Source organism: Falco punctatus, assembly GCF_963210335.1.
Source record: "Falco punctatus genome assembly, chromosome: 4".
Taxonomy (NCBI): domain Eukaryota; kingdom Metazoa; phylum Chordata; class Aves; order Falconiformes; family Falconidae; genus Falco; species Falco punctatus.
In genome coordinates this window covers 52,760,639-52,787,937 of record NC_137583.1, presented here as the reverse complement: position 1 = coordinate 52,787,937, position 27,299 = coordinate 52,760,639, and the positions used below count along the sequence as shown (strand labels likewise).

The window sequence follows — 27,299 nt, the reverse complement described above, 5'->3', positions numbered from 1 at the left end:
TCAGTCTTCAGCTATAGGACTGAGACAGCACTACCCTAGATTGTTATATTGCAGATGCACTATAGGATTTTTTGCACTTTTTAATCCTGGTTAGCTGTTATCAACCATTACTGAGGATGTTATTGGCTAGGGAAGTACTAGCTTGATCCAGCACAGAACCACCTCTGTTACAAAACAAACCTTGCTGCTCTGTCCTGAGCATTTAAACACCCGTGCAGCTTGATCCAAAAAAGCATAGTCAGAAAAGACACGCAAAGCAGCTAAAAATACTTTCAGATAATCTGATGTGCATAAAGCTCTTCACAAATTCCTCTCCTAGGTGGAATCAAGCCAAAACTCTTAGGAAAGACAAAGTTTTTCGTATTTACTTATACAAATGTGCAAGATGCACTACTTTAAGGCAGAAGTAGGATAAACAGAAAGGATCCAGATGAGACTATGACAGTTGTGGAAATATTCACATCTCTGAGCTGCACCACTGAGGGCAAAGAATGTTACCAGCCACTTTGGAGAGACAGAGGTACCTCTGCTGCAAGGATATTTCTCTTATAAGTCTCTGAATCAACATTCGCTATCTGAAAAGAGACACATATTTTATGTGTACACAGAGGCAGGCATGCATAACACAGACTTCCCCCCCCCCTCCAGCTTTTAGGAGGGGGTGGGAGGGAAAGAAAAAACTAAAAATCAGTATTTCCACCATGTGAGCAGCCATGGAAAAACCGCAGAGGTCGCAGCGCAGTCCGTGACTGCCATCTCGTGACTGAAGGCAGGCGGTGACAGACCCCGGGGAAGGAACAAACAAGGGGTTTGGTGGAGCTGGAGAAGTCAGGATTTCCATAACCTCCAGTTTTCTTTACTGACATTTCCAAATTAAACAGTCAAAATGCAGGTGGGGGTAGGAGAGCAATATCCTTGACTCACTGACTCAGATGCAAACAGAGCAAAGCAGTAGGAAATTAAGCACAGTAGGGCTGTATAACCAATTATTTTATGTAACCAGCCTTAAGACCATCAGGAACTGAACACCAATTTGCTGGAATAACTCAGTGCTTAAGAAACCAGCAGGTTGTTTTTCCTCTAAGTTGTTGTGCTGACATTTTGGTGCCAGATGCCCAAGACTTACTTCCTTAAAAATTAACAAGCTTTTCCAAGCTATGGCCCTTGACGACTCCTCAACAAGGGGACATTATCCTCCCTGCTGAAGTCCATTTTTAACCTGGTACACAGAAATAGGTTTATCTATTGTTTTATTGTATCATCTTTCTATTTGTTTTTCATATACTGGCCACAAATCCATCCACAGATTTGTTCTTTTGTCACTAACAACTAGGAAGAAAAAGAGGATTCAGTTATGTTATAGAAATAAATTCCTAACAAACAAAAAAATCATCAGCTTTCAAAACGAATCCAGAGTTGGATTACAAAAAAGGAAGAAAACTAACCCTCTGGAATTTCAGTAGTAGTAACAATAATAAGGAATGTCATTCTTGTTGTTGTGAAAAGGGTGTCAGTCTCTGCTGTGTTTTCTTATAACAATTAAACTATGCATTCACCTGATCTAAGACCTACAATCTCCTAAATCCATACACGTGAACATCTCAAATGATAAAATTCTATTTTCTAAGATATGAAAATTAACATGATGTTTATCCCATTTACCATTTAAAAACTTGCCAGACTTGAAATTTGTTTGAAACTTTCTACAGTTAACAACAGGTTTAATATAGATATGCTTCCAGCTGTGAACTGACAAAGGAAAAACAGGAATTACAGAGGTCTCTGAAGCATGCAGTCAGGAGAGAAGAATGGCTTTCTAATGACCCTTCCCCACAGACAGGAGCAATACTGAATTGGTGACCACCAGAAAAAGAATTACACTGTAGTTAAAGCACAGGCCAGTAGCTGAAACTCAGATTAAGCTAATCCTTTCAAAAAGTGGTGTGGAGGTAGTGACAACACCAGCTGAGAGCACAATGTTAAAGAGGGCTTGGCATGTTTCAGCTGTCAGGCTCCTGAGGGACACTCAGCTTCAGCTTCTACAGTCACAAGTTTTGCTAATGTAGTTGGGAGAAAGTAAATCCAACTAGACTAAAACAGGGCCACACACTTCTGTCATCTCTCCCTCTTAGCAAGAGGGTCTGAAGTCACCTACCAGTTCTTTCTTGCATTCTATCATCAGCATGGTCTCGCCATTGGGGCACTGAGGAGAGAATCTGCTTGTAAATATCCTACACTGTTCTGAGTTTGAAAACCACTTGGAAACTTTTGGTGCTAGTGTTATTGCTTACAGACAGATTGCTTTGCCTGTCACATACCTGCTTGCCAAACAGAGGTCCCCAAATCTACCTGAGGAGACTTCTGGGCACCAACAATCCCTAGGGCATCTTCTAAAAACTGCATCTTCTTGCTAAACTGCATCTCCAAGATGGGGATTGCTTCTGGCATTTTTGCTGACAAGAGCCGGTAAGAGGTGTCAGGCTTCCCAATAAATCTCTGTCGGACACTGATTTCATATGGCGTATGAACTCTGATATCATCGACATCCTTTGATTCAAATCTGTGAATGACCTGAGAATTGCAGTCACTGATTTCCAGGCCAGAAGCAAAGAGCGTGAGTTTTCCTGGCTTGACATTTGAGTCTGTTCTGTGGGTGATAATAACTGGAATTCTAATTAAGATTTCTTCCTGGTTCTTCGAATTGGAAACTGTGGCAGTTTCCTTTGGCTTGATTTCCAAGAGCGCTTTCCAGAGCTTGCTGCTAAACGACCACAAAGAAGGAGATTCGAGCTCAGTCAACAACCTAGGAGAGAAAAAGACAGTGTTAGAAGAGTGAAAGCCAGTAGGAGGGTCATGCTACCCCCACCAGTTCAAAGCAAATTACCACAGACACAAAGATTTCCTAATACTGACTCCAGCCCTCTGATATTTAGCTCCTCAAACCTATTCACAGCTTAACAGGATCCATCCTCAAACCTATTCAGAGCTTAACAGGATCCACCCGTTCTAAAAAACAGCTTTTCTTCATTTGCTAACACATTGGAAAGTGGTCCCAGAACATCACTGTTCTGATGTAAGAGATTCAACTTCCAACTGGATTTATTCAGGCCAATTTACACCCATATGTTCTTCAGCTAACACTGCCTTTTACCTCAATGCTTCTACACTTGGCCATCACCACCACTGCCTTTTTCTGCTACTTTATACCTCAGCCTCATAGTCGGATGCCACCTTCCGCTTTGCCCCCAATCCCAAATCCCCATTGCCAGTAAAACCACTATGAGAGCAAGATGGAGGCTGAAAAGCCCAGCAGCGACTGTCCAACTGTCATCCAGCATTTGCCTCTCCATCAGTGTTGGTGCAGATCCCGAAGGAGACAGGCTCCCTTGCTGGCAAACTGGTGCCTTAGCTTAAAGGTAACTGGTCTTAATTTATGGAGGAATTAAGGAACTGCTCCCAAAGACGACTGCTATATAGCCAGATATAACACAGGGAGTCAAGCCCTTTATTTCTAAGCAAGAAGTAAGATACACCTAACAGGTACCTAGGTCTATCTGCTGCACGCAAGAAAGATGTAACACACTGTTACGAGGAATCAATGACATGGAGGACACAATCCTTCTGTTGTATTTTCTAACAGCTTAGCCCATTCCCCTTTTCTGGGGTCCTCTCCCAAGAAAGGATGATGACCACAGATTTCTTTGCATCTAAGCCTCACCACTATTTACACACACACAAAAAAAAAAAAAAGGAATGAGAAGAACAGTGGTAGTTTCGGTTTTATTTTCCACATGCTATGCTGCCTGTTAGCATCCATCTCCAAGTCTAGAAAGGAGTTAAAGGCAGAGCTGCAGCCAACACCTATTACGCTCTGCTTCTCCCACTCTCTTCTCATCCCCTGCCCATCACCCAAACCCATCCTGCTATCCTGTATTTCAGGATGACTCAGCCTCAGTGGCTGGCAAGAGCTTTTGGGACAAACTATATCTCCCTGCACAGCCAACAGTAATTTCACATCCCACTCTCCCTTCCACTGTGCAACCAGCCACCTCCTCTCTCACCCACCAGCAGCCTCTGGTGCCCACCTCACCTGAGCCAAAGCAGCTCACTCCCAGTTGCAGGGAGGCCCGGGAAGAGGCAAATCAACCCTCTGATCAAACATCCACTGCTCAAACAACCCTGCCCAGTCCTCACTGGAAAACAGCAGCGTGCTGACTGCAAGCATCTCACAAACCTCACAGCATCTCAGCCTGCACACGACCAGCCTGATCAGGACATTTTAAATGGAAATTTCTCAGCCCACCCATCAGTCACTGAGCAGAACAGAAAAGTCACCTTTGGAGGCACCAATGGATCCTCAATTAACTATTGGAAGGGAAGAGGTTAAGTCTCAACCAACATAACAAAAAAAAGCTGTAAGAAGTTCAACCCAGATCAGAATTGGCTCCCCCCCTCCGCTGCCTCAAATACCTTACAGACTATCCAGAGATTAGGCATGTGCCACTGGCATGCTAGTTGTAGCAGATGCTTCTGAAGTTACAAAATTTTTTTGTATTTAGTGACTTAAATCCCAAAGATGCATGCCTTACCAAACCAAAATACAAAGAATTACCGCTTCATTGCTATTTTGGAGAGCCAGCTTGATTTAATTTGCTTTTAAGTTTACTTTAGAAAGGTACCACCTGATAAAATATGCATCACAGCAGTGCTGCTCTCAAGATACTTTTTGTAATGATTTATTTTCCATGAGAGAATCAAAGTGCGTCTACAGAAGACTTTGCAATTTTAAGATCCTGTTTAATTTGGCTGCAGACAAAGTCTAATCTGAAGGAGGAAGTTCTAACTGAAGACACTTTGTTTACTAGCCATTAAAGTTCTGCACCAGCTTCAAAACAGACCTACTTAAAGAAATTCATCTGCTAGGAAAAGTAGAAAAAGCATATTGGGAGTCAACCACTGCATTCATGGGTAGCAGAGGCAGAATGAATTGTTCCAAGAATCCATTTTCAACTAAAGCAGGAACATCAGATATTTCCGTAGATAGCACACAACATGAGTAATGGCTCTGGAGCTCCCTGCTGCCCTCTGAAAATGCTACGACATGCCTTTAAAAAAACAGGGGGGAAAGAAAAAAAAAAAAAAAAAAAAAAAACCACAACAGACAGCCCAAAGGAGATGTAACAGAAAGTCCTACAATAACAGAATTTGACATGGCACAGTATCATAGATTTAGGGCTGAATTCTGAAACTATGAGGTTCAACTTAAGTTCAACACAGAGAACAATTGAAAAAGCCCTATGCTCCGCTAGCACACGCCATCTTCTAAATTAAAAGCCACGCTCTAACCTACCTCCTGTAACTAAACAGGAACAAATGACCTGATCTCATTTCTAAGGAAGGCAAAGCACATTTTCTGTTCTCTTGGTGTACGGAAGAGTTACAAGGTACTTCAGGGCAACGACAGCTTACGTCTGTGTCTTAACCTATGAAAAGTCATTACATTCCTACTGCAATATGGGTTCGCTTCATCACATTCACTGTGAGAAAAGAATGTGCATACACTTACTGAAAAGCAGCTGCAATGTGACAAGTCTAAACCTCCGTTTACATTGTGGTGACTTATTCTGGATAGCTTTGAGCCTTAATTTTTTTATCACTTTATCCCTTCACCCGTCTCCTCCCCTCTTCCCCCAGGGACTGATATCCTGGCTGTGTGATGTCTGATTTACAGTCAAGATTTTTGTGCTGCACAGCCCTAACAAAGGCTCCAGCCAACCTCTCCAGTGTTCTATGGAGGAGTCACCCCTCTGTATCAACAAACTGTATGACCAGTCTGTATATACAAACGAAAATTTTCAACCACAGTACCTTGTCCTCTAGTAGTAATATATTAAAAAGGAACCAGCAAATCTGGCTTTCTGTTTATTTTTAGTCTTTGAACATCTGCTAGCACATCAGACTCAGCTCTGCTTATCTGCATGCGGGTCCACTGAAAGCAGCTGTATGTCCAGGCATAACCAAGAACAGAATTAATAATCCAAAAAAGCCCACACATACAGGAAAGATAATCAAAGTTTTGAACGTATGAAAGTAGATAAAGGGGCCTGGTTCTCTTTATGAAAGACACCACCACCAAACTGGTGTCACTCATATAACCTCGAAGTCGCATACACAAAAGTTTGTTACCAAAGTTTCCTTTTGCACAAAATCTATACATGCAAAAAGGGTCTGCACGGTATTATCCACATAGTTACTTCTCATCAAGTTTCTAAAGAAAGTAAGAGTAAAAGAGTCTTAATAGACATTAGCATATTTACCTATGTTAATAGTCTGAATTACCTAATGTGTAACAATTAAATGAGCTTCAATCACAGCCTTCACCATTCTGTACATTGGTTAAGGACATGAAGAAAGATGTCACTAGTTCAAGAGAAGACTTTGGGCAGGGGGAGAAAGCACCTTTATCAGGAAAAAAAAAAAAGAAACAACTGCACACACACAAACTATGCTAGGAAAGCAAGTGTTAGAACTCCTCAAAAAGCACAGTGCAATTAAAAGTTACGCTAATGGCTTCTGGGGTGCATTTTAGCTAGCCAGCAAGCTGGCCAAACTCTTCATACTGTAGATAAAACAGAATCTCAGCTAACATTTTGTCAATGCCTTGCTTTATTTTTCCATTTTCAAAATCAAAGCATCTAGCTTTTCAGATTCATGAAGACAAATAATACCTCCCAGTGCATCTTAACCCAAAACAAAACTCTCTTCCAAAAACAATGAGCAGGTATTTATTTTCCTGCTCATTGTTTATTGCTACAGAACTTTAAAAGCTATTGCTGAAGCTTTCAGTTATCTTGGCTTTTCATTAAAGGGTATGGAGAATATCACCAGAATCACTGCGAAATCAACACTTTCTTTTAGACACAATATCCATCTAAAAACAGATGCTTCTTCCAAAAACAACTAGTTTGAACTTTATCGTGCTTGTTTCTTAATGCAGGTGTCAGAGCTTCTATGAAGACACTCATAGCTATATATCCTCAAACACTACGATACTAGTCTTAACTTTACTGTCTATTTTGGACTGCTATCGAACCCAACCTGCATTATCCAAAATAGCATAGAAAGACTCTCTTTGAATGTTAATCATTAAATAGTAAAGTCATAACATTCTGGTTAAGACACCAACTATTTACTATTCACATCAAATTCTGCAACAGCTTAAGTTAAGCAATATCTCAAATGTGTTCCAAATTTCTTATTACAGTTGCCTAAAGCCAGCACGTGGTGGCTAATTTTTTTGAATATACTGGCTTAAGTGCCTGACTGAGATTACTACAAATAGCCTAATACTGTCTCTTCAGTTCTTGCACCACCACACTCTGCAGACAGAGCTCAGCAGTTCAGTGCTGCTCCACACTGCTCATTTTTTTCCTCAAAATGGATTTATTCCACCTACACCTAAAGGCAGGGAGTATGCTGTGTAAGGTTAAAAGCAGTGTGGTTTTATAGCACAAATACGGAAATACTATTCCTACAGTCATTTCCTTGACTACATCTGGACCACAGACTCAATCCTCACTGCTGTGTGTGGCTGGGAAGTAAGTTCTTGTGAAGGAATGGACAAATATAAAACCCTCAACTGCACACACTGTGTGCAAAAAGCTGCCTCAAGAGCTAACTTTCATGCACAGAGAGTACAATCTACTTGAACTAATGATTAACTGGCAGCTGTCTCCTGATAACTCTGGGAAACCATCTCCAAGTCGGCAGCCTACCTGCCATATTCAACATTTCATTTGAAAAGAACTAGAATAGCAGAACTGTGGTTGTGTTTGCTGTGATACAGCAAAACAGGCTGGGCTAGGGCTGGAAACACTAATCAAAGTCATCTTCCAGTATTTCACACTTAGGCATATTCTAGGACATAAAATAAAAATGTGAATGTCATACCTTTTCCTTCAGTGGGAACATTAACTTGCATCTCTTTTCCCTAATTTGTTGCCTGTTCTCTCAAACCTTATAGGTTGTTAGTATTTTGGAGACCTCTACCACTTCTGCCAACTGTGGTTAAAACTCCTAAGGGCTTGATAAGTTATTTGAAGGAAAGAGGATAGATATATACACAAAGAACTTCACCAGGGTGAAAAAAAAATGTTACACAGAAGGGATGACAGAAGTACAGAAAAGTATTATAACAAGAACTAGATCCACAAAAGACCATAACAGGCTTAAACCTTCACTCAGTCAAAGTTTAGTTTCCTGAAGACCTCTGTGGATCCGCCCCATAAATTTCAGGCATGAATAATACAATCCCACAACCACTGCTTAGCTCAGAGGATGCTACAGTACTGTACCTGTCTGCTACATCCATATCCCCTTCGATCTTGTTGAGCCCTCTCATGATGTTATCAAACTGCTCGCCCTGGTAATGCAGCACTTTTGCTGTGTCCTCCAGTTGTTTCTGTGAGCCAGTCAATAACCCGATCAGTTCTTTTCCCTTTGTTGACTGCAAAGCTGCTGCTTCTGCTCCTGCACCTTGGCTTGACAGCAACTGCTCCCTCCAGAAGTGCTCAAGGATGTTGAAGACCACATTCCTGTTGGGTTGCAGAGAACTGAACCAGTGCTTGGTGTTCTTTTCTAAGATGGTAAGGGAGCTGAAGATTAAATTTGAAGATTCCTTCTTGATCTCATCGATACTAGAAAGATGGAAGTTGACCAAAAGCTCCCCAGTCTTGTCAGCTGTAAATTTGATTGCAACAGGAGTCAGTGTGAGTCTGCCAGAGACCCATTGTTTGCTGGTGTCCAAGTAGTAAGAACAAGGCCAACTATGGATACGTATGTCTTCGTTCATCAGCTCGTCTTTCAGATCCTCTTCAAGACCAACACCCCCAAAGCCAGGAGAAACTAGAATAGAAGAGCAAGAAAAAAAGCAAGAATCCTTAGCAGCATATAAAAGCTGATCTAAAAACACACTCATAAATAATTATCCCATCCCCCGCTGGTTTCCAGTACTTTCACTGTAACCTTTTAGGTCCATATCCAAGATAGATTTGGAAATAGCTGCAGATGGCTTACAAAATTTGGTAACCATCTCCAATCACAAAATTTGGTAACCATTTCCAACCACCCAAATATTTCTTTCAGAATAGTTCACCCTTTCTGAACAGGACTGTCAATATTATCACCCACTCCGTAACAGCACTGCCTCTCCTTTTTATAATGTTCTCATGATGTTTCAGCACAGGATCTACAACAGCAGAAACTTCAAATGACTACTGCATTAATGCCCTGGATTTAATAACTGCTATGCTTTTTTGGACAGGGGAGATGCTTTATAATTAGATTAGTCTATATGTTCATATTTTTGGGTGGAGGGGAACCTAGCAAAAAAATAGAGTATCAAAAAACTTTTCTGAGTCTTCCACAGACCCTTTTTTACTGGAAAGCGATCATGTAAAATACTTTCCATTCCCCACCACATCATCAGAAACAGCTCCCCACAGACCAACAGATATTGAAGAAAATCCAGAATATACCAAAACGCAAGCTCATCAATAGATATCTACAACAATCACACTAAATAACTGGTCTTTCACCTTCCACTCTGATATCTGGACATCCAGGTATGTTAAGAACACACACTGTCTATCCAACACATGGAATCATAGACTAGTTGGGGTTGGAAGGGCCCTTAAAGACCCCCCAGTCCCACCCCTGCCACGGGACCCCTTGCCCCAGCCCCGGTGGCTCCCAGCCCCGTCCAGCCTGGCCTTGGGCACTGCCAGGGCTGGGGCACCCACAGCTGCTCTGGGCAGCCCGTGCCGGCGCCTCGCCGCCCTCACAGGGAAGGATTTCTCCCTCAGCTCTGATCTCCATCTGCCCTCTCTCAGCGCAAAGCCGTTCCCCCTTGTCCTGGCGCTGCAGGCCCTTGGGAAAAGCCCCTCCCCAGCTTCCTCGCCGGCCCCTTTGGGTGCTGGAAGGTGCTCCAGGCTCTCCAGGAGCCTTCCCTTCTCCGGGCTGAACAGCCCCAGCGCTCCCAGCCCGGCTGCACAGCAGAGGGGCTCCAGCCCTCTGGCCATCTCCGTGGCCTCCTCTGGCCCCGCTCCAACAGGTCCGTGCCCTCCTTATGCTGGGGGCCCCGGAGCTGGAGGCGGCGCTGCAGGGGGGTCTCAGCAGAGCGGGGCAGAGGGGCAGAGCCCCCTCCCTCGCCCCGCCGGCCACGCTGCTGGGGATGCAGCCCAGGGCACGGGGGGCTTTCTGGGCTGCGAGCGCACGTGGCCGGGTCGCGTCCAGCTTCTCGCCCACCAGCACCCCCAGTCCCTCTCCTCAGGGCTGCTCCCAACCCATTCTCTGCCCAGCCTGTGTTGATACTGGGGGTTGCCCCAACCCACATGCAGGACCTTGCACTTGGCCTTGCTGAACTTCATGAGGTTCACACAGGCCCACCTCTCCAGCCTGTCTGCATGGCATCCCTTCCCTCCAGAGCACCAACTGTGCCACACAAATTGGTGTCATCAGCAAACTTGCTGAGGGTGTGCTCGATCCCACTGACCACGACACCGACAAAGATGTTAAACATCATTGGTCCCAGTACGGACCCCTGAGGAACGCCACTCCTCACTGGTCTCCACTTGGACATAGAGTCATTGACTGCAACTCTGAGTGTGACCACTCAGCCAGTTCCTTATCCACCGAGTGATCCATTCGTGAAATCCATGTACTCAAGAATCATGAAGCCAAAATCACAAAACTCAAGCACATACCAGAACTTCTGGTAGAACATCACAGGCAAAATAAATGCTCCAAACCTGTAGCATTTGTTCTTTGAAAGATTTATTATTACTCAGTTACTATCACAGAGGTTTGGAAATAGAAGTTTGGGAAGAATGGGAACAACTTAGCAGTGTTGCTGGGAAAACCCTGACTGACCCAAGTGGAAGTTAAGATGAAAAACATGCCACATTGGTATTGGAAGATATGTTGCTGGCCCAGTATGCACAGCAGCTCCACACATGACAGTGGAACAAGCAGCAGCAGAACCAGCAGAGCTTAAGAGAGCCGGCAGAACTGACTCTGTTCACTCACCACAGAGGGACACAGTGTCCAGGGCTATGATGATTTCATTGCACCTCTCTGACACGCCATGTTTTCCTGGGAGCCCGTGATGCTATTTGATGACATAATACTAATCCTATAAAACTTGCTCACTGGTATCTGGAATCCCGACAAGAAAACAGAGCGCTGTCATATGCCTCAGGCCTGACTTGCTTACACCAAAACAAGGACAAATTTGGAACTGTAAATTAATGAAATGTATCTCAAGTGGCACCTCTCCATGCTTCTGAAGAGGCTTCTTGAACCCAAGGGTCAGACTGTTTCCTGTAACATCTCCTTCACAACACTAGTTCTCAGCACGAACACTGAAGACTAATTATGTTCTGCAACTACTTTGTGAACATCCATTATGTAATGGTGATTTAATTACTCACATATTCATTATCTTCTCAAAGCCTTTCATGTATCATAGCGTAATTTATAGATTAGTACCATAACATTATCTCAAGGTCTTCTGCTACTTGTATGGTGCAATAAATGCAGAGTTAGATCCCAATTAGGCTGACACTGAGACTAATTACACTTTTTGACTTCAGTATGATTCTGTTCCCCTTAAGGAAATGTCTAGGAATCCTAATGAAATAAAAAAAAAGGTAGTAGTCCTTCTTCAGGTATCACTGATGTAAATTCCTATAGCACATATTGAAGACCTTCTAGCATGTTCAGGCTGCTGCATCATTAATATCCGTTAATTAAAGTGCTCTGAGTCCAGTTCCAATTACATCTTTTATTAAATATTCAAAACTTCAGCATTATCAAGATAAAGACTACTCATGGTATGTCGTATTCCACAAAAATCTTTACTTTGGTCTTCATACCTTATTTCCATGGCATTATGAATTTTAGTGATGCAAATGGAAAAATAAGCCGTAAGCTTACAAAGCTGCTGGAGTTTAAAGTGAAAATTCTTAATCTGTTTTGGCCTAATAAAACTGCAATCCTAGAGAGACAACTTCACACTGTACTATGAGCCAAAAAGAGGGGAGAAAAGCCCACAGAAATCTGATTTAAATTATTAGCTACAGTCAACAAAACAATGACAAGTTCTACAAACAGTGTTTCTTTCTCAATTGTTTGCTACATAATTTCATAATTTGGAGAAAAGCTAAAAGCTCTGGCCTCAATTCCTCCATCTAGAAAAAGAAGGTAGTTCCTCTAACACAGCAAGGTTAGATCAGACAGATCTGATGGAAATAATTGTTTGGTTTTTCTTCCCAGCCTGACTGGGCTTTGTGTGTAGCCAATTATTGTAATTTCTATTAAAAGTTTATTTTCTTTCTGTCACAGGGAAAAGAAAAGCAGTTTTTAACCATCAGTGAAATGTGACTGCAAAAAACAATCAGCAGAACAGGGGCTTTTACCAGCTACTTTAAGTGGATAATGTTTCTAATGTGGATAAACACCTATGTGCCCTTAATGGTAACTTTTTGTTACTGTAACTGACAACTACTTCAGTTTAAACAACAACATAAATTACATCAGTGCTGAAATAAAGGACAGTTGAAACTAAATCAAGTTATAGCTTATCAATCAAGATTTACAAATTACAAATCAAAACTAAGTTTAACTGTTTGACACTGCCTAGATATGAAGTAAATACAATAGCATAGCAAGCAGATGATAAAAAAAACTAAACATCCCATATTACACTCTCAAGCTTCTCATAGGGTGAACATACTGTGGACACAAATGACATTTACTGAAAAAGCTCCCATCAGAGCCAGGGGAAAAAAAAAAAAAAAAAATATGAATCAGCAGTCTCCCAATTTATCAAAACACTATGTCACATTCAGACCCCAGCCCATACAAAGTATCTGACATCCCCTTCCCCAACCTTTGAAACTCTTTGGTACTTACACTACTTTCTAAAAAATCTCATAAATATCAGCATGCTGCTCACAACAAGCTGTTGCCCTGAGATGTTATTTTATAAGTAATGTATCTCAATATTGATGAAACCTAAACACTGAAAGATTATACACCTAGCAGAAGATCACAAGGGAAACCTGGAACCAAGTGCAGGTTTCTCAACACCCACTACTGGGACAGGCACTGCAGAACATAACGTCATCTGAAAAACAACTCCTAGACCTCACTAACAGCAACAGCTACCTTCAACCAGGCACAACCATACTAGGGAGGCAAGAGGAAATTGTAAGCAAGAAAATAAGCCTTACATTTTTGTATAATCTCAGCCTAGGGCACACTTTGACATGCTAAGTTCCACAAACTCTATATAACCACCACCTGCTCCCCATATCAAGATAGCATTTTTCTCTCATGCATGCTCTCTACCATTAAGGCTGTGAAAATATTAACAGCTGATGCAGTCTCACAATTGTGCCATAAAAAAAAATATCCTCCTAAACCCTAACTCAAGCTCCTTACCTCTATCTGTAGATGTAGAGCTCTTAGGCAGCCTTTTGGGGGCCGCTGCCTTTACAGAGCTGTCCATCCGTAGGCAGAATTTTTTTCCTGAGTTTTTGTTTCTCTTCAAAGTCCAAAAGAGCAGGTAAAAAAAGCTGAAGCTAAAGCTAAAATCCTACTATGCCTGTTACCAAAAGGAAAAACAATAGAGAATGTATCTTTAAGCCTGGATCTAAGAGTAAAGCAAGTCCTCTCAGTCTGGGAGAAGAAACGAAGCTGTCACTTGACCTGTGTATATATAAGTGTACACGCCTTGGGTCTTATGACCTTTGACTCACCTGAGCACTTCAAGGCTTTGCCTGATAGTCAGCTCCTTTCTGTGCCCGAGGCCAGAACTTCCAAGCAAAAACCTATTTGGCAATTAAATCCATTCATTGTACCAGCACGTTTTTCTCCAATGTAAAGATGTTTTCATCAGCATCAGACCTCCACGACTTTTTTTTTTTCTTCTCTCTCACAGAGAAGAAATGTAAACCAGAAAAACAGATGTACATAAGGATAACCAAGACTGATTTTATTCAACAATGAAAACAGTCATCAGTGGCACAGGACATAGCTACTATTTATGAACATTCAACAGCATACATTATTTAACACAAGACTTCAAAGCGTTGGATTTAAACATGAGTGATTTTACCAGTCTTAAACAAAAGAAGAAACGCTCACAATCATGTGAGGTCAGCTGGAAAAAAGCATTAAATGTGTATTTCACCTATGACATACATTGTGTCATATACTTCTCTAATGCATATTAACCTGTGATTATGGTTTCAGAGCAGCTAAAAACCATCATCCTATTACTTTTGCAACTCTATTGTCTTTGAGTTAATATTAAAGGAACTTCTTTGTCTCATCTACGGGCAGCACTTTGCCTTTTATACAACAGAATCTTGACTCTGGTTCTCTCTCGTTAGCTTATACAGCACCTACATGGAGAACACCTCATGTGAAACAAAAAGCAACATTAAATATACCAACTTCATCTGTGATGTAGACAGTGAACTTGACACTAAGGATCAAACAGCTCCACTACAGTCTTTCAAAATGGAAGGATTTCCACCACCACCACCCCCAATATTTCCTAAAGTTTTGACAATCACATTTCAGAAAAGCTGAGCTAAAGGCCTTCTGCCGCTTACACAGCTTATTTCCTACAAGGAACTATTACTCAAAATTCAGGATCTCTCTCCTCCTGCCATGACTGTTTTGACCCCACCAATTGGAAGTTCAGCATTATGCCACTCCCATTCTATTCCTCCTAAAACATGGCTAGAAGTTCCCTGTATAACAAGACATGGAATATTCATCGTTCTGTAAAACACACTGAAAAAAACTTACCTGCAGTAAAACATATCATTCCAGTACTTCCACCCAGAAAAAAAAAACAAACAAACCCAAAACAAACAAACAAACAACAATAAACAGATGCAAGTCAGTCCTTTAAGATACCATGAAAAAGACTAGGTTGGCAGGAAAAAAAAAAAAAAAACAAAAAACAAAAAACCCTCGAAACCTAATCATTTTCAATTACTTGTAAATACAGTCAGGGATAGGTTTATAAACTTGAGAGGATTACAGTACTTCAACCCCTTCTCTGTATGCGGTGGAAGAGGACACTTGAATAATTTCACAATGAATTTCTTCATTTTTGTAAAGAAACACACATTTGTCTACAGACCAGAAGACACACGCAGTCTCTCCCAACACAGGCTCCGCAACATCAAAACTTTATCCACACCGCGTAAATCACCTCTTTTCCTTATCAAACAGTTTGTCTTTTTGACACATCTGCCCCCCAAACCGAGTGCAGTACTATACAGAGCTACACAAAGCAGCACAGACCAGAACGAGGATTAGCCGCAAAGCGATGTGGATTATATTTCCGGCAGCATCACCACATTGTATGCATTCTTTAGCTAACACATAACCCTGTCCCTGCTTCTATAAAAAGAAGGTGACTCACCTTCTCTTGTGAAGTGCTTTGAGATCATTCAATGCAATGTAAGCATTACTAACTACCCCAGGTGCAAGGGGATGCTACATAACACTGGGAGGCAGTGCTGTAAACTCATAAGCAGAACACTGTCCCTTTGCAATGTGTCTAACTCAGAGCCTTCAAAACTTAGTCACAGGTTCTTCCCATCTGCCCTTGGTAATCATCTCCAGAACATTTCTGCACATGTTTCTAACATGTTGGTGTGTGTTTACTTTTTCTCCTCCTTTACAGCTGAGGTTTCCACAGGGTCATTTCTAAAGCTACCATCTGGCAAATTATGCGTTTAACACTCCTGTGAGCTCAACATAATAAATAAAAAACCAGCCCTCATAATAAAATGTTTATAAGGCTTATCAGGTGACTCTCCCCTCTTTTTTAAGTAAAGCTCTAAGATGCAGTTCCACCAGGTTTCTAATTCTACGATGCTCCAAAGGACACTACATGACATGAAGTTTTCAAGGTTGACCCTCCAACAGGTGCAGCAGGCAAAGGCACACAGCACCTCTCTACTACAGCACACAGAAATTCAGCTCCCCTCTCCTCAAGGCCAACAGATGCCCACTAAAGAATGGCTCTAGACTGAGGGGCTTCTCCACATCAACATGTTTCCATCCTTCTATGGAAAAAAAAAATTCTGATTCCACTTCATTTCTGATACAAAGCTACCAAAGTCCCACCAACCTCTCCCCAACACACTTCAGTATGGGGTTGCCTCCATTCCCATCCTTTAACCCACACTAGCTCCTACAGTGCCCAGGTTAAACCTCATCAGCCTTCCTTTCAGCCTTAACCCTGTCTCAACCTCTGTAATGCAAAACACAGACACATCTGCACTTTCCAAACTTTGCCCCCCTGCCTTTCAAGGCTGCCCTGCCCCACTTCAGGGGTGAACCCTCCCCTGCCCTCCTCCTTTCCTCCCACAACTCGCTCCCTTCTCCTTCCCCAATGCCATCCCCCAGATGCACTGTCTCCTCACCCCAAGCTAAAGCTTCCCCCTCCCTAAAACGTTCCATCATTTTCTCTTCCTTCTTCTGAGCACAAAGGCAGACTTCCTCCTCCTCACCCCAAACTCAACACAGTCACAAGTTACACCAGATCCTTCCTCAGTCTCTGTCCTTTTCCCAATACCAGGGGAGGTGCTTCCCTAGGCCTGCTCGGGACAGCCGCAGGTCAGTCACCGAAACACTCTTCTCTCCTTCACTGCTAGGCCCGGCTGCACCACAACCGGCATCCCCCTCTCTGCCACAGCTCCGGGGCAAACCCCCACAGCTTCCCCCAGGCCAGACCCCTCCCTCCTCACTGCGGCCTCTCCTTCTCCCGGCTACAAACCCATACCCGCCCTCCGCCCCAAGCCAGACCCCCCTCCCTCCCACCCACAGGCCGATCCCCAACCTCTCCCTCTTCATCCTCCTCTCAAGCTCAGGCCCAACCGCCCTTCCCGACCCAGATACCACCAACCTTTCCCCCAGTCTCGGCCAGACACACCCCACCCCCACCCCGATCCCCCCCTTTCCTCCAGCCCGGCCCCTTCGCGCCCCGGCCTCACACCCACCTCCCGCAGCGCAGCCAGCCCAGCGGCCACCCCCACACCGCCACTCTGCGCCTGCGCCCGCCGCCCGCTGCTGCTGGCTGAGCCGCGCTTTGTGCTCTCCCCTTCTCACTCCCCCGGGACCCGCCCGCCCAGCGCTGGGGTTCCGGGAGCGGCGCGGCACCCCGCTGCCTCCGTGACCGCCGCTCGCCCCGGGGGCCTGCCCCGCGGGGGTGAGTATCCTCCCGCCGCTGCTCTCAGCTTCTGCGGGCCGCGGCCGCGCGGGTGGAGCGGGAGCTCGACGCGGGGATGGCGTGTGCGACGGCCTGTGGCGTCCGGGTCCCCCTTAGAGCACCGTGAGGGGGGAGCGGCCTAATGGCGGCCGCTTTACCCTCCCTGAGCACCATGGGCTCCGCTTTGCTCACGGTGCGTCTCCTCTCCTGAAGCCCGTCCCTGCAGGGTGTGCGGCCCCGTTAGTCTAAGGGCCTCCTGCCCTGTGCTCTTGTCCCTCAACCACCCACCCCGCCTTCCCAGATACGTCCCTTCTATTCACTATTGTTTATCTTTTTTGTTTGGGTTGTTTGGGGGTTTTTAACCTGTAATGGCTGTCTGACCCATAGAGAAAGGTCTGGGGAAGGCGGAGGGAGCCAGAGCTTGTATCTTCTGACAAAGGGGTGAGCCCCAGTACAGGTGCAGGGCTGTGGTGGTCTCCCAGGGCCCCAAGTACTGGGGGCATTTCCTTCCCTCCACCCCTGCAACTAAGTCATTTAGCAAGGATATACCACTGAAATTAATGTTTCTGCTGTTTTAGGAAGGAACCAGCCTTTACTAGTCATCCCCAGAGAGTGTGGTCACCCTGACGAGAAGGTGACGAGGGAAAAGCATCATCTTCACCATCCGTGGGGTGACCGTTGTCAGATATCCCACCGGCATTAAGCTATAAACTATGGAAGATCCTAACTAGGCCAACGTGGTGGGATGCCTCTACATGACTTCTTGTTTTACCTCTGGTCATTTATATTTTCCTGTGAGTTTTCATGGTTAAGAGACTCAAGTCAATTTCAAAGTAGTTTTTTTTGCTGTAGCATAGCATCTGCTCAAGGCTGTCTTGGCTAAGCCAGGAAGGGTATCCAGCCTGCATGGACAGGGCAACATTCGCCTGTTCCACTGCCTTTTTTCGTGACTACAACAGTTCATCTCAGGGTGCATTCTGCCTCCCCGGAGGACACGTTGACTTTATTGAAAAAGTAGAATCATTCACTTACTCGGACTTTTTCCGAGATTACTTGATTCCCAACCATCCCTGTATTTTCTCAGCTAAATTCACTGAAGACTGGGGCAGCAGGAGAAATTGGGTTACTTGGGATGGAAAGCCTAACTTTGATCATCTCCTGCAGAAGTTTGGTAAGTCACGGCATTTTAATACCTTCTATAAAAGGTGTGTGCTAAAGCTTTTTTTAAATGTTAAGAATAGAATCACTAGACAAAACTAAGCAATTCTCCAGACTTTTTTCTAAGGGAATATGTTCATTTTCTATACTTACAGTATATGATTTGCAGATGCCAATCTCAAATTTATTCCCACAATGAAGTAAAATAAAAAGCATTCTGTAATTCTACCAATTTATTTACCTGCTTAATGTTAACCAAATGAGCAGCCTGATGCTTTCCCCAGACAAGAAGAAAGTGTTCTGTAGTTACAGTGAAGTGTCTCTTCAGGTTGTAAAATATTAGTACATTTAATAGGAATCAATACCCTACTCCTAATGTAGTTTAAGAGAAAAAAAATCAAGTTACATTAAATAACTAACTTCTGGTCTGAACCATGTTTGCCTAGTGATGGTGTTCGAGTGAGAGCTGGATTAGGGATCTTTCTTTATGTGTTTTTACTGTACTTAGCATTATAGGGCCCAGATATTAGAGGCTGCTGCAGCGGATAAGGTTAAGGGAGTTCAGTCTCTGCATCAGTTATTCTGTCCCTGCATGGGCTCAAAGAGTTTGTATTTCAGGAGAGGCTGTAGTACCTGTTGCCAACTGTGATGTCAAGGAATACAATTCTAACCCGAAGGAGCAGCTTCCCTTTAAGGAGTATATCAAGTACTGGAAAGAGTACATTAAAAATGGCTATCGTTCATCCCGAGGCTGCCTTTATCTGAAGGACTGGCACCTGAGCAGGTAAGAGAGCACTGTGGAAACCCCTGCATGCCACGCACAGCAAAGAGCTGCTGCGGAACCATAATGCTCAGCTTCTAATGCGTGAGCCTTTAAATGCCACCAGTGCTGTTTGTTAGCACCTCCCCACCAAAATATCAGTCTTATACTGCATTATTCTTGGGGTACTTCACACGAGGAGATCCTCAAACAGGTCATTGTTTCCGAAGAGGCAGACATTCTTGGGTGCTTTGCTTTTCATCCACATTTTAAATGACTGTATGTTGTCCCTGTGGAAGCCCTGTGGCCAGAACATTTGGCTTTTGTTTGACTGCTGCAGTGCAAACCTTACTTCTTAAAAAGAAGAGGGACATTTCTAATTACATGTAATTCAGTAAGCATGTGTGAGTTAGTCATTTATTAACCTTTTTTTTTCTGTTAACCTTCCTGGTTGTTAAAGTTCTCTTCACCTTGTTCTGGCTTTCCGTCTCCAGCCTGCTGCTTGTGAGGTGGATGCATTGTCTGTTCCCCCGTCTGTGTAGGACTTGTTATGTTTTTTCACTCAAATCTTCTTCCTTAAACTTATCCTGCTCTTAATCTAACTTTCTTGTGATCAGCTCTTGTTTTCATTTTTGAGTGTGCCAGTGACTTAACAGTAGAGAAAATTTGTCAGTCTCTGTCACCCTGTTTGTCTGCTTTCCCAGACACCAGTGCTATGGCTTGCTACAGAAACTCTGCACATGCCCCTTTCCCATGTGAGGCTGCAACATATCCAGCGGGAGGCTACACACTTGTCAAAATCTCACAGCTTGGCTTCCCTCCTAACCCTCACACCCGCAAGCTGTCATCCAGTTAGACAACCAGTCTTGCAGGCATCTCAACTGAAGAGAATGTGTTTATTAGGAACTCTCTTTACCATAATTAGAAAAAGTCTCCTAAACAGCAGTTAACCTTCACCGCTTTCCTGGGAGACAGAAAAGCACTGTTGCATGTATTTTTTGTACAGTTCAGGGTTGTCAATGATATAAAGGAGATGGCAGCTAAGTATTAATGGCCTGCTAGATACCTGTTTGATCTTTGCATCTGGGTTTTGGAAACTGAGGTAGAAGGAGCAATGTTGCGTTTTTCTCAGACCCATTTCCAACACATTATCTTTTTAAGAGCTTTTCCCGAGCAAGATGTTTATACAACCCCTGTGTATTTCTCATCTGACTGGCTGAATGAATACTGGGATGCTGTAGCTGTGGATGATTACCGGTTTGTCTACATGGGACCTAAAGGGTCATGGTAAGACAGTGTGGTTTCTGTCATTCTCACATGTTCTTTTTTTAAGATTAATATTACAGGGATTAGCACATTGTCCTTCCAGATGACATCATGCTGCCGAGACAGTGCAGCTGTACTGTATAGCGATGTACCTGAACTCAGCCAGTCTTGTTTCTTGAGCAGCTCATTTGGTTCTGGATGTGAGCTGTCCTTATGCAGTGAGCTAAAGTGCTTTTGCCCTTCAAAAAGCCCTGAATTGTGCACACAACCTCTGTAAAAATTGCCAGCTAGTTTATATAAGGTTTTAGAGCAGCAACTCCCAGCAGCTTGTGAGTTGCAGAGTCAACAGAAGCCTTGGAGGGGCGCTGATGAATTCGTTAAGTATTTTGCGGGTGAAAATTCAAGTCCAGCGTTGGTGATGGAGTTGCATTTGTGGGATTCTCATCAGTTCGCATCACAGAATCGCCTGACATTGAGGTATTTCTGGGACAGATTCAAAACTAGCTGATGGAGAAGCACAGAAGATACGAAACACTGCAGTACTATGTAGATATAGTGGCCTTTTAATCTGTGAAACAATCAAAATTAAGTGAAGAGGATGACAGTTTGGGATCAGGATTGCATAGTAAAGGTTGATTTCTGTGTGTATGTCTGATTCTCAGACACCTTAATTCATCTTACAGCTTTTAGGTGTTGTCTTTATTTGTCTGATTTGCCCCACAGGACTCCATTCCATGCTGATGTCTTCCGTTCCTATAGCTGGTCAGCCAATATATGTGGGAGAAAGAAATGGCTGTTGTACCCCGCCGGACAGGAGGAGTATCTGAAGGACCACCATGGCAACTTGCCCTTTGACGTGACTGCTCCTAGTCTTCAGGACAGGAGTGTTTACCCTCGCTACAACCAAAGTCAACCCCCTGTTGAAATTGTGCAGGAAGCAGGGGAGATAGTCTTCATCCCCAGTGGATGGCATCACCAAGTTTACAATCTGGTAAGATAACTGCTACCATGCTTTTCTTCACACTTAAGAGATAATCAGGCAGCAGGCTTGAATCTGATCAAACCTTTATTGCTACAGCATGTTGTGGATGCCAGAAGTGTAACTGAGCTGCAGAAAGTTTAGAGACATTCATGGAGGAAAGGTGTATCAGTGGCCGCTCAAGATGATGGCTAAAAGCAAGCCTGAACTCATAAGCTCCTAGATGACCACTAGAAGCTAGGACAGTATACAACTGAAGAGGCTGCCTGCAGCCTCTTTTCTTATGCTTTGTGTCATTAGATGCTACTAGTCACTGAGAAATAGGATACTAGGTGAGACAGATTTATGGTGAGGCTGTTAATCTTAGTTTCTAACTGTAAATTGTAATTTAATAATGGAAAATGCTAACAAATTGATCTTCATGACTACGAACCAAAATTAACGACCTTGTTTGTTTCCCCCACCACCTTCCTCCCACCTTTGTGCCCTTAAAAAGTATGCTCAGAGGAACTAGAGGCATTTACCAGTTTATAGAATGAAACAAGATTTGGTTGTTCAGGGACATCGGAAAGAAACAGCCTTTCAGCACAGTGGTGGTATTGATGCCAAAGAAGCATTTCCCATACATTTTGCAACATCAAAGATGTTAGAGCCTATGTAGAGCCTAATAACCATTTAAATTATTCCTTCAGGAGGATACAATTTCCATCAACCACAACTGGGTGAATGGCTGCAATGTGGCTATAATGTGGTGCTTCCTGCAGGATGAATTAGCAGCTGTCCAGCGGGAAATCAATGAATGGAAAGACCCTATGGATGACTGGCACCTACAATGCCAGGTATAACAACATGATGCTGATGGCCTGTCTATTAGAAAATCATATATTTCAGGGATGCATTGCACCCACCTTATTAGAGCTCTGAGACAAAGTCCTTAACCTCATACTTGGAAATCATATGTCACTGGTTCCTACTTCCTTATGAAACAACTTAATTTTCCAGGAAGTCAAATATTTCTTTAGTAAGATAGGGAAAGGTTTGTACCACTGTATATTAGCTATATCGAGGTTAGGATGTTGTTTGAAAAGCTAATGCTTCAGCTGCTCTTCTTCAACTCTTACCAGCAGCAAGATCAATCCTTTCTGTAGTATTTACATTCTCCTTTATAAAATACACATGCTTTTTCATGTAAACAGAAGAACTGACAAGACAGACCCCACACAGACTATTGATGAAGAAACGGTGAATCTGAAACAAGCAAAGTTCAGGTGAAGGCAGCAGATTTCTGTGTCTGCAAAGTGATGCTTTCACAATGTGCAACTATGTGGAGCAGTGTTGTATCTTGTGTGCTTCCAAAATGTTAAGCATCAAACAAATGTGAAGTTTATTTCTGGAGGCTGCTGGGTTGCTGTTAGGTTGATATGCTTCAAAAACAGTTTCAAATAACCCAGCCATTTAGTACTTAGAAGAAACAGACTGTTGCTTTTGGGGCTAGTGGCATTTCAAGTAAGGTAAAAAGTTTTAGTGCCATTGGAGCATTACAAAAAGTATGATTAAACATGATTACTTAAATTCAATAGTTGCGAGCTTGATAAAATATGTCTTTGTAATTCCTACTGTAAATAAGAGAGAGTTGATTTCATTTCAGTACTGTTTTTTTTCCCCCGTAGTTAATCATGAAGTCTTGCACGGGTATAGACTACAAGGAGTTCTACAACTTCCTCAAAGTTATTGCAGAGAACAGGATTTCTGTCTTGGAAAACGGCCTCGATGATGAAGCTTCGGCAAAGAACGCTCCAAAAGCTGCCATTTCCACCTTGGGCATGCTCCATGCAGTGTTTGATTTAAAGAGGACTGTGAAGGTGTTAACATCATTGAGTGCTAATGAAGATTTCAAGAAACTAGACCTGACGTCACTCTCTCCACCTCCGGAGGCATTGCTCCACCACTTGAAAGCAGCAATAGATACAGCGTTACTCTAACTTCCTATTTATTCAGTTCTTTGTAAAGTGAACCTTTTGCAAAGTGGGTGTTTGTAGAAGACCGACTCCTCCCTGTTTAATAGCTCTTGCAGTTTAAGCACAAAGAGCCTTAATGTAGGGTGAGGAGAGAGTACATTCATAACAAGACTGAGTACTTTAGGTACTCAAATGCTGTCAACTTCGAGAAATTGGACAGGAAAAAAATCTCAGATAAAGGAAAAACCCAGGTCATATTAGTATTATGTTATGAGCCCTGCTGGCGAGTATGCATTCAGGGAAGGGGAACAGAAATTCTCTGTGGATCAAGCTTAGGTCTCTCAGGGCAAAACACAGACTGCAGCGGTCTGCACCATATTCCCTCTGCTGAGAGCACTGTATACTGAAAGCAAACCTGCACTGCAGACACCAGTAGTTAAGCTCTTCTTTTGTCTGGTCACAGCTAAATTACTTTAAGACCTGTCCTGCTTCCAGGTGCAGCTCAGCTTTTCTGTTTCTTTTTTTTTTTTTTTTTTCAGGTGACCTTAGTTGGCTTCCCTTGAAGCCTGAGCAGGCTCAACAGCTGTAGCCTGGATATGGAAGAGCTGATTGTACTAGTGTCTTGTAAAGTGGTATCTCTCTAAAGCTGAAAGTCTCAGGTGTAGGGTCAGCCTTTGTACTGCTTCAGGGCCTGCAGGACTAAATTTAACATAATAATTAGGAAGCTGAAGTCCCGATTTCAAATGAGAGCAGATAGCAAATCTGCCACTAAGTGTGTGGTCCACCCCAGCTCAAAAGGAGGAACTTGAATGTACTCTCACGTTTCTACACACTATTTCAAGGCGCAGTATTTTATCAAGCAGAGATTTGATTAATCAGGGAAGCTAGCAAGCAGCCTCGTGTTATCGCCTAAATAAGCCATGCTGTTAACACACCAGATGGCACTACTGCATGGTTACATAGCACAATTTGCAACCTGAATGCTACCCTTGGGCTAAAAGAGTATTTCCAGTGAAGTACCCCTCTTGCTTTTACTGGTTGGCAAGAAAACCTAGAAGCACAAATGGCTGCACACTGTTACCTTAGTTGCCCCTTTAGGGGCTCACTTGAACTATTGCTCAAGAACTTCCTCAGTTTTCAACCAGATGACCAGTGAGAGCAACTAATAACCATATGTTTAGAAAGTGCAATAGTAGAAATCTTCAGTAGGCTGAAAAGTCACATTGTTTTCTAGCTAATCTTGTGAAGTTTGTACATGCATGCATTTTGCATGTCTTGTTTTCTAGTAGAAGTTTTGCATTTTGAGAAGGAAGTGGTACCTGAAATTAAAATCAATACCCAGAGCATGGAAGAATGCAGTATGGAGAAAACAGACTTTTTTTTTTTTTTACTTTTTTTTTTTTTTTTTAATAGCTGTGACTACATCTCAGTGATTCAACCTCTGGCAGAGTGTTTCTTTAGACTGGAAAACTGCCAGTTTTAAGCAACTCTGAAATTAAAAGTTCACAGCTGTTACTTGTGGCTGTTTACATTCTCAAAGACAGGCAGCTGGAGCTTTCTTCCTTGTATGAATAAGGTGCGATTTCATAGAGGTGTGGAACAATGGTTTAAAGCTGACAATCACTGTTATTGGTAGGAAAGCATGTTTTTGCTCTTGTATTCTGCAGTCTCACTGCATGCTGTGCAACTGGTATTGACACCAACCACTTTAAACACTGCAATTTTATAAAGGGTTTGCTTAGATGAACAACAGTACTTTTCATTTTGTGTCCTGTGAAGCTGGAACTGCGTGGCTTTGCTGTGTGAAACCAGCAAATGTACAAGTCTGGCTTTTACCCCAAGAACCCAGGATCTCAATGTACCCAGGATCAGTTTTGGCACCGTACTGTCCAGCAAACTATGTGCTCATTTGGGTGGATGGCATGAGTTTGCTGTGATGCAAAAGTCCAGGCAGCTGTTCTCAGGGAAGAGGCATCATTCCTGCAGTTAGTTCCTCTTCCCTGTGGGTTATAGTTAAGGAAGGGAGAAGATAGGCCGGCATGGTAGGGTGGTTAAAGAGGTGTTCAGGTAAAGGAAGGTGGGTATCAACTAGTCTTCCCTTCACCTGAGCTGTCTCTGCACCACAGTATCTTCAGTTCTGAAGATGTGTATCAGCCCTCCTTCATAAGGCCTGCTAAGGCTTAGGATGAGCAGTGTGAGACAATGGGGTAAAAAAATAGTAATTTAATTGCAGGAAATTATCTTAAAGTTTAAGCCATGTTCTACTTACTGATTCAGCAGGGAACAGAAGCACAAAAATTAGTTTTATTGATTCAGTCTCTCTTACATTGGGAAACTAATTTCTAGTTCAAAGTCTCTGTTCCCATGAGTGGTCAAGGCAGTAAGAGCAGCACATGCTTTCTAAAGTTACAGAGAGGAAAGTAAATTCTCAAATGTCTGAAAACAGCAACGATTGGAATAAGAATTATGCAAGTCTGGAATCTCTCTTAAAAATTAAACAGCTTTATTTAAATATAAAGTTACTGTAAAACGTACGTTAGGATACTCTCATACCAATATATTAACTATTGTGATCAGTGTACTATTTATTAAAGCATAATACTTGAGATAAAACAGGAGGAAACAGTCTGTAGAGTTTTGGTTTGTTTTCCTGAAGTCACAGACCTGGACAATTTAAAGTCAAACTGTAAAAAAAAAAACCCAACAGGTTAAAATCTAGTTCAAAAGAGCTTTTGCTCTAAATACGCAGCTCAGACATTACTATTTTTGTCTGATAGGAACAGGATACCAGATATCCATTTGTCTTTTATAAAGTCAGCATAAAACCCAGCCCAATTCTAATGGGATTTGTACCCCACTGGCATCAGTGGGTGGTCTGTCAGCACAAAGCTGTGCACCTAGAAAAACCAGTGTGTTTGCAGCTCTGTCAGTGCAGAGAGCCAGGTGGTTTCATGCTTTCTCTCACCAGGATTTGAGATTTGTCATCCCAGGACAACATACGTTCTTTCTGTTGGGCACACACGAACAGAATTACCTGCAGAATTACAAAGCAGCACTAACATGTTCAAGGTGCAAGTGTGATATTCCTGAGATTTGACAGGTGTCTACAGAGTATAAATACATACTTGTAAGTATCATAAAACAAGGAAGTTAGTCAATAGCAGCTTTACAAGGCAATGGCGAGGTACTGAGTTTGGCATAGGTAGGAAGAGGAATGGAAAACCCTTCCTCTTGGGGATACAGGAAGAGCCACCTTACTCCACGGACAGATGGCCTCTCCTGTCCATGCCACATTTCTGCCAACCAGAAACAGTCCTGACAAAATAGTCCTTGTGGTTTCATTTGACCGCTTTCTATAAAATAACCTCTTCTCATGTGTCAGTTCACCAATGCAAAATAAACAGCATCTAAGAGAACAGTTAAATGAGGTTTCAAGGCAGGTTGCTACTTGCAGGAAAGGGAAATAAAACTACAGGATAAAAGAACCCTTGGCCACTTTCCGCAAAGAGATTCCCAAACACAAGCTGAGGTTGTGTATTGAAGGCTTTTAGCCCACAGCATCCGTATATCTGGGCTTTATGATCATAGCTAGTCTAAGAGAAAATACAGCAAGAAATCCTCATCCGATAAATAACCGTTCTTCCCTTTCCAAAGGCAGCCACAACAGCAGTGACATGATTGCTTCTTCATCCAACAGTGTTTGGTCAAGAAAGTGCGGCAGCGAGGAGGCTCCCTTCGGTTCCTCAGGTCAGGAGCTGTGAGTCACATGGCAATTCTCCCTTTGGCGGACTCTCATCCTCTGTATGTGTTCGTAGCATGACTGGGCAAGGAACAGAAAACCCGTTGAGTAATATTTGAACTTTGGGGAAAAACCTGGTG

The 27,299-nt window shown here is 43.0% G+C and overlaps 3 protein-coding genes across 22 annotated transcripts in view; 1 reads left to right on the top strand and 2 right to left on the bottom strand.

Moving 5' to 3' along the window:
• The window catches only part of SNAP47 (synaptosome associated protein 47), a 109,683-nt gene extending 92,503 nt beyond the window's left edge, over window positions 1-17,180 (bottom strand). For 9 of the 16 annotated variants that reach the window (XR_013927489.1, XR_013927490.1, XR_013927491.1 and 6 more), the window contains exons 1-4: window positions 13,821-16,990; window positions 13,504-13,666; window positions 8,355-8,904; window positions 2,319-2,803 (exon numbers count right to left, since the gene is read on the bottom strand). Coding sequence is in view for 8 of the 16 variants with exons in the window: in XM_080383112.1 (XP_080239238.1) it covers window positions 2,319-2,803; window positions 8,355-8,904; window positions 13,504-13,570 (1,102 nt within the window). In the remaining 8 variants the exon portion in view is untranslated. Of the gene's footprint in view, window positions 1-2,318; window positions 2,804-8,354; window positions 8,905-11,085; window positions 13,481-13,503; window positions 13,667-13,820; window positions 16,991-17,090 lie in introns of those variants that run through there. The other 7 variants (XM_080383109.1, XM_080383105.1, XM_080383107.1 and 4 more) reach the window with 7 other exon arrangements.
• A 25-nt stretch (window positions 17,181-17,205) lies between these two features.
• JMJD4 (jumonji domain containing 4) lies at window positions 17,206-23,487 on the top strand. Of its 3 annotated transcripts, XM_080383119.1 has the most exons (8): window positions 17,206-17,299; window positions 17,878-18,093; window positions 18,384-18,470; window positions 19,076-19,241; window positions 20,379-20,504; window positions 21,207-21,474; window positions 22,155-22,301; window positions 23,133-23,487. In XM_080383119.1, the coding sequence occupies exons 2-8, from the start codon at window positions 18,045-18,047 to the stop codon at window positions 23,442-23,444; spliced, it is 1,155 nt and encodes a 384-aa protein (XP_080239245.1). In that variant the 5' UTR covers window positions 17,206-17,299; window positions 17,878-18,044; the 3' UTR covers window positions 23,445-23,487. The 3 variants fall into 3 exon arrangements, with proteins under 3 accessions (XP_080239245.1, XP_080239243.1, XP_080239244.1); XM_080383117.1 differs by having other exon boundaries at window positions 17,878-18,470; XM_080383118.1 differs by lacking the exon at window positions 17,206-17,299 and adding an exon at window positions 17,325-17,492 and having other exon boundaries at window positions 17,878-18,470.
• Window positions 23,488-25,902: 2,415 nt separating this feature from the next.
• Window positions 25,903-27,299, bottom strand: part of ALS2CL (ALS2 C-terminal like) — a 48,441-nt gene continuing 47,044 nt past the window's right edge. For all 3 annotated transcript variants that reach the window (XM_080383103.1, XM_080383104.1, XM_080383102.1), the window contains exon 26: window positions 25,903-27,240. In XM_080383103.1, coding sequence (XP_080239229.1) covers window positions 27,169-27,240 — 72 coding nt within the window. In that variant the 3' untranslated portion in view covers window positions 25,903-27,168. The remainder of the gene's footprint in view (window positions 27,241-27,299) is intronic.

Excerpts from the sequence above, each read along its gene's own strand:
- JMJD4 (XM_080383117.1), top strand. The coding sequence starts at position 18,206 with ATGGACAGGGCAACATTCGCCTGTTCCACTGCCTTTTTTCGTGACTAC. Across the intron at positions 19,242-20,378 it reads AAGGACTGGCACCTGAGCAG|AGCTTTTCCCGAGCAAGATG; the intron begins GTAAGAGAGCAC and ends TATCTTTTTAAG. Across the intron at positions 20,505-21,206 it reads ATGGGACCTAAAGGGTCATG|GACTCCATTCCATGCTGATG; the intron begins GTAAGACAGTGT and ends TTTGCCCCACAG.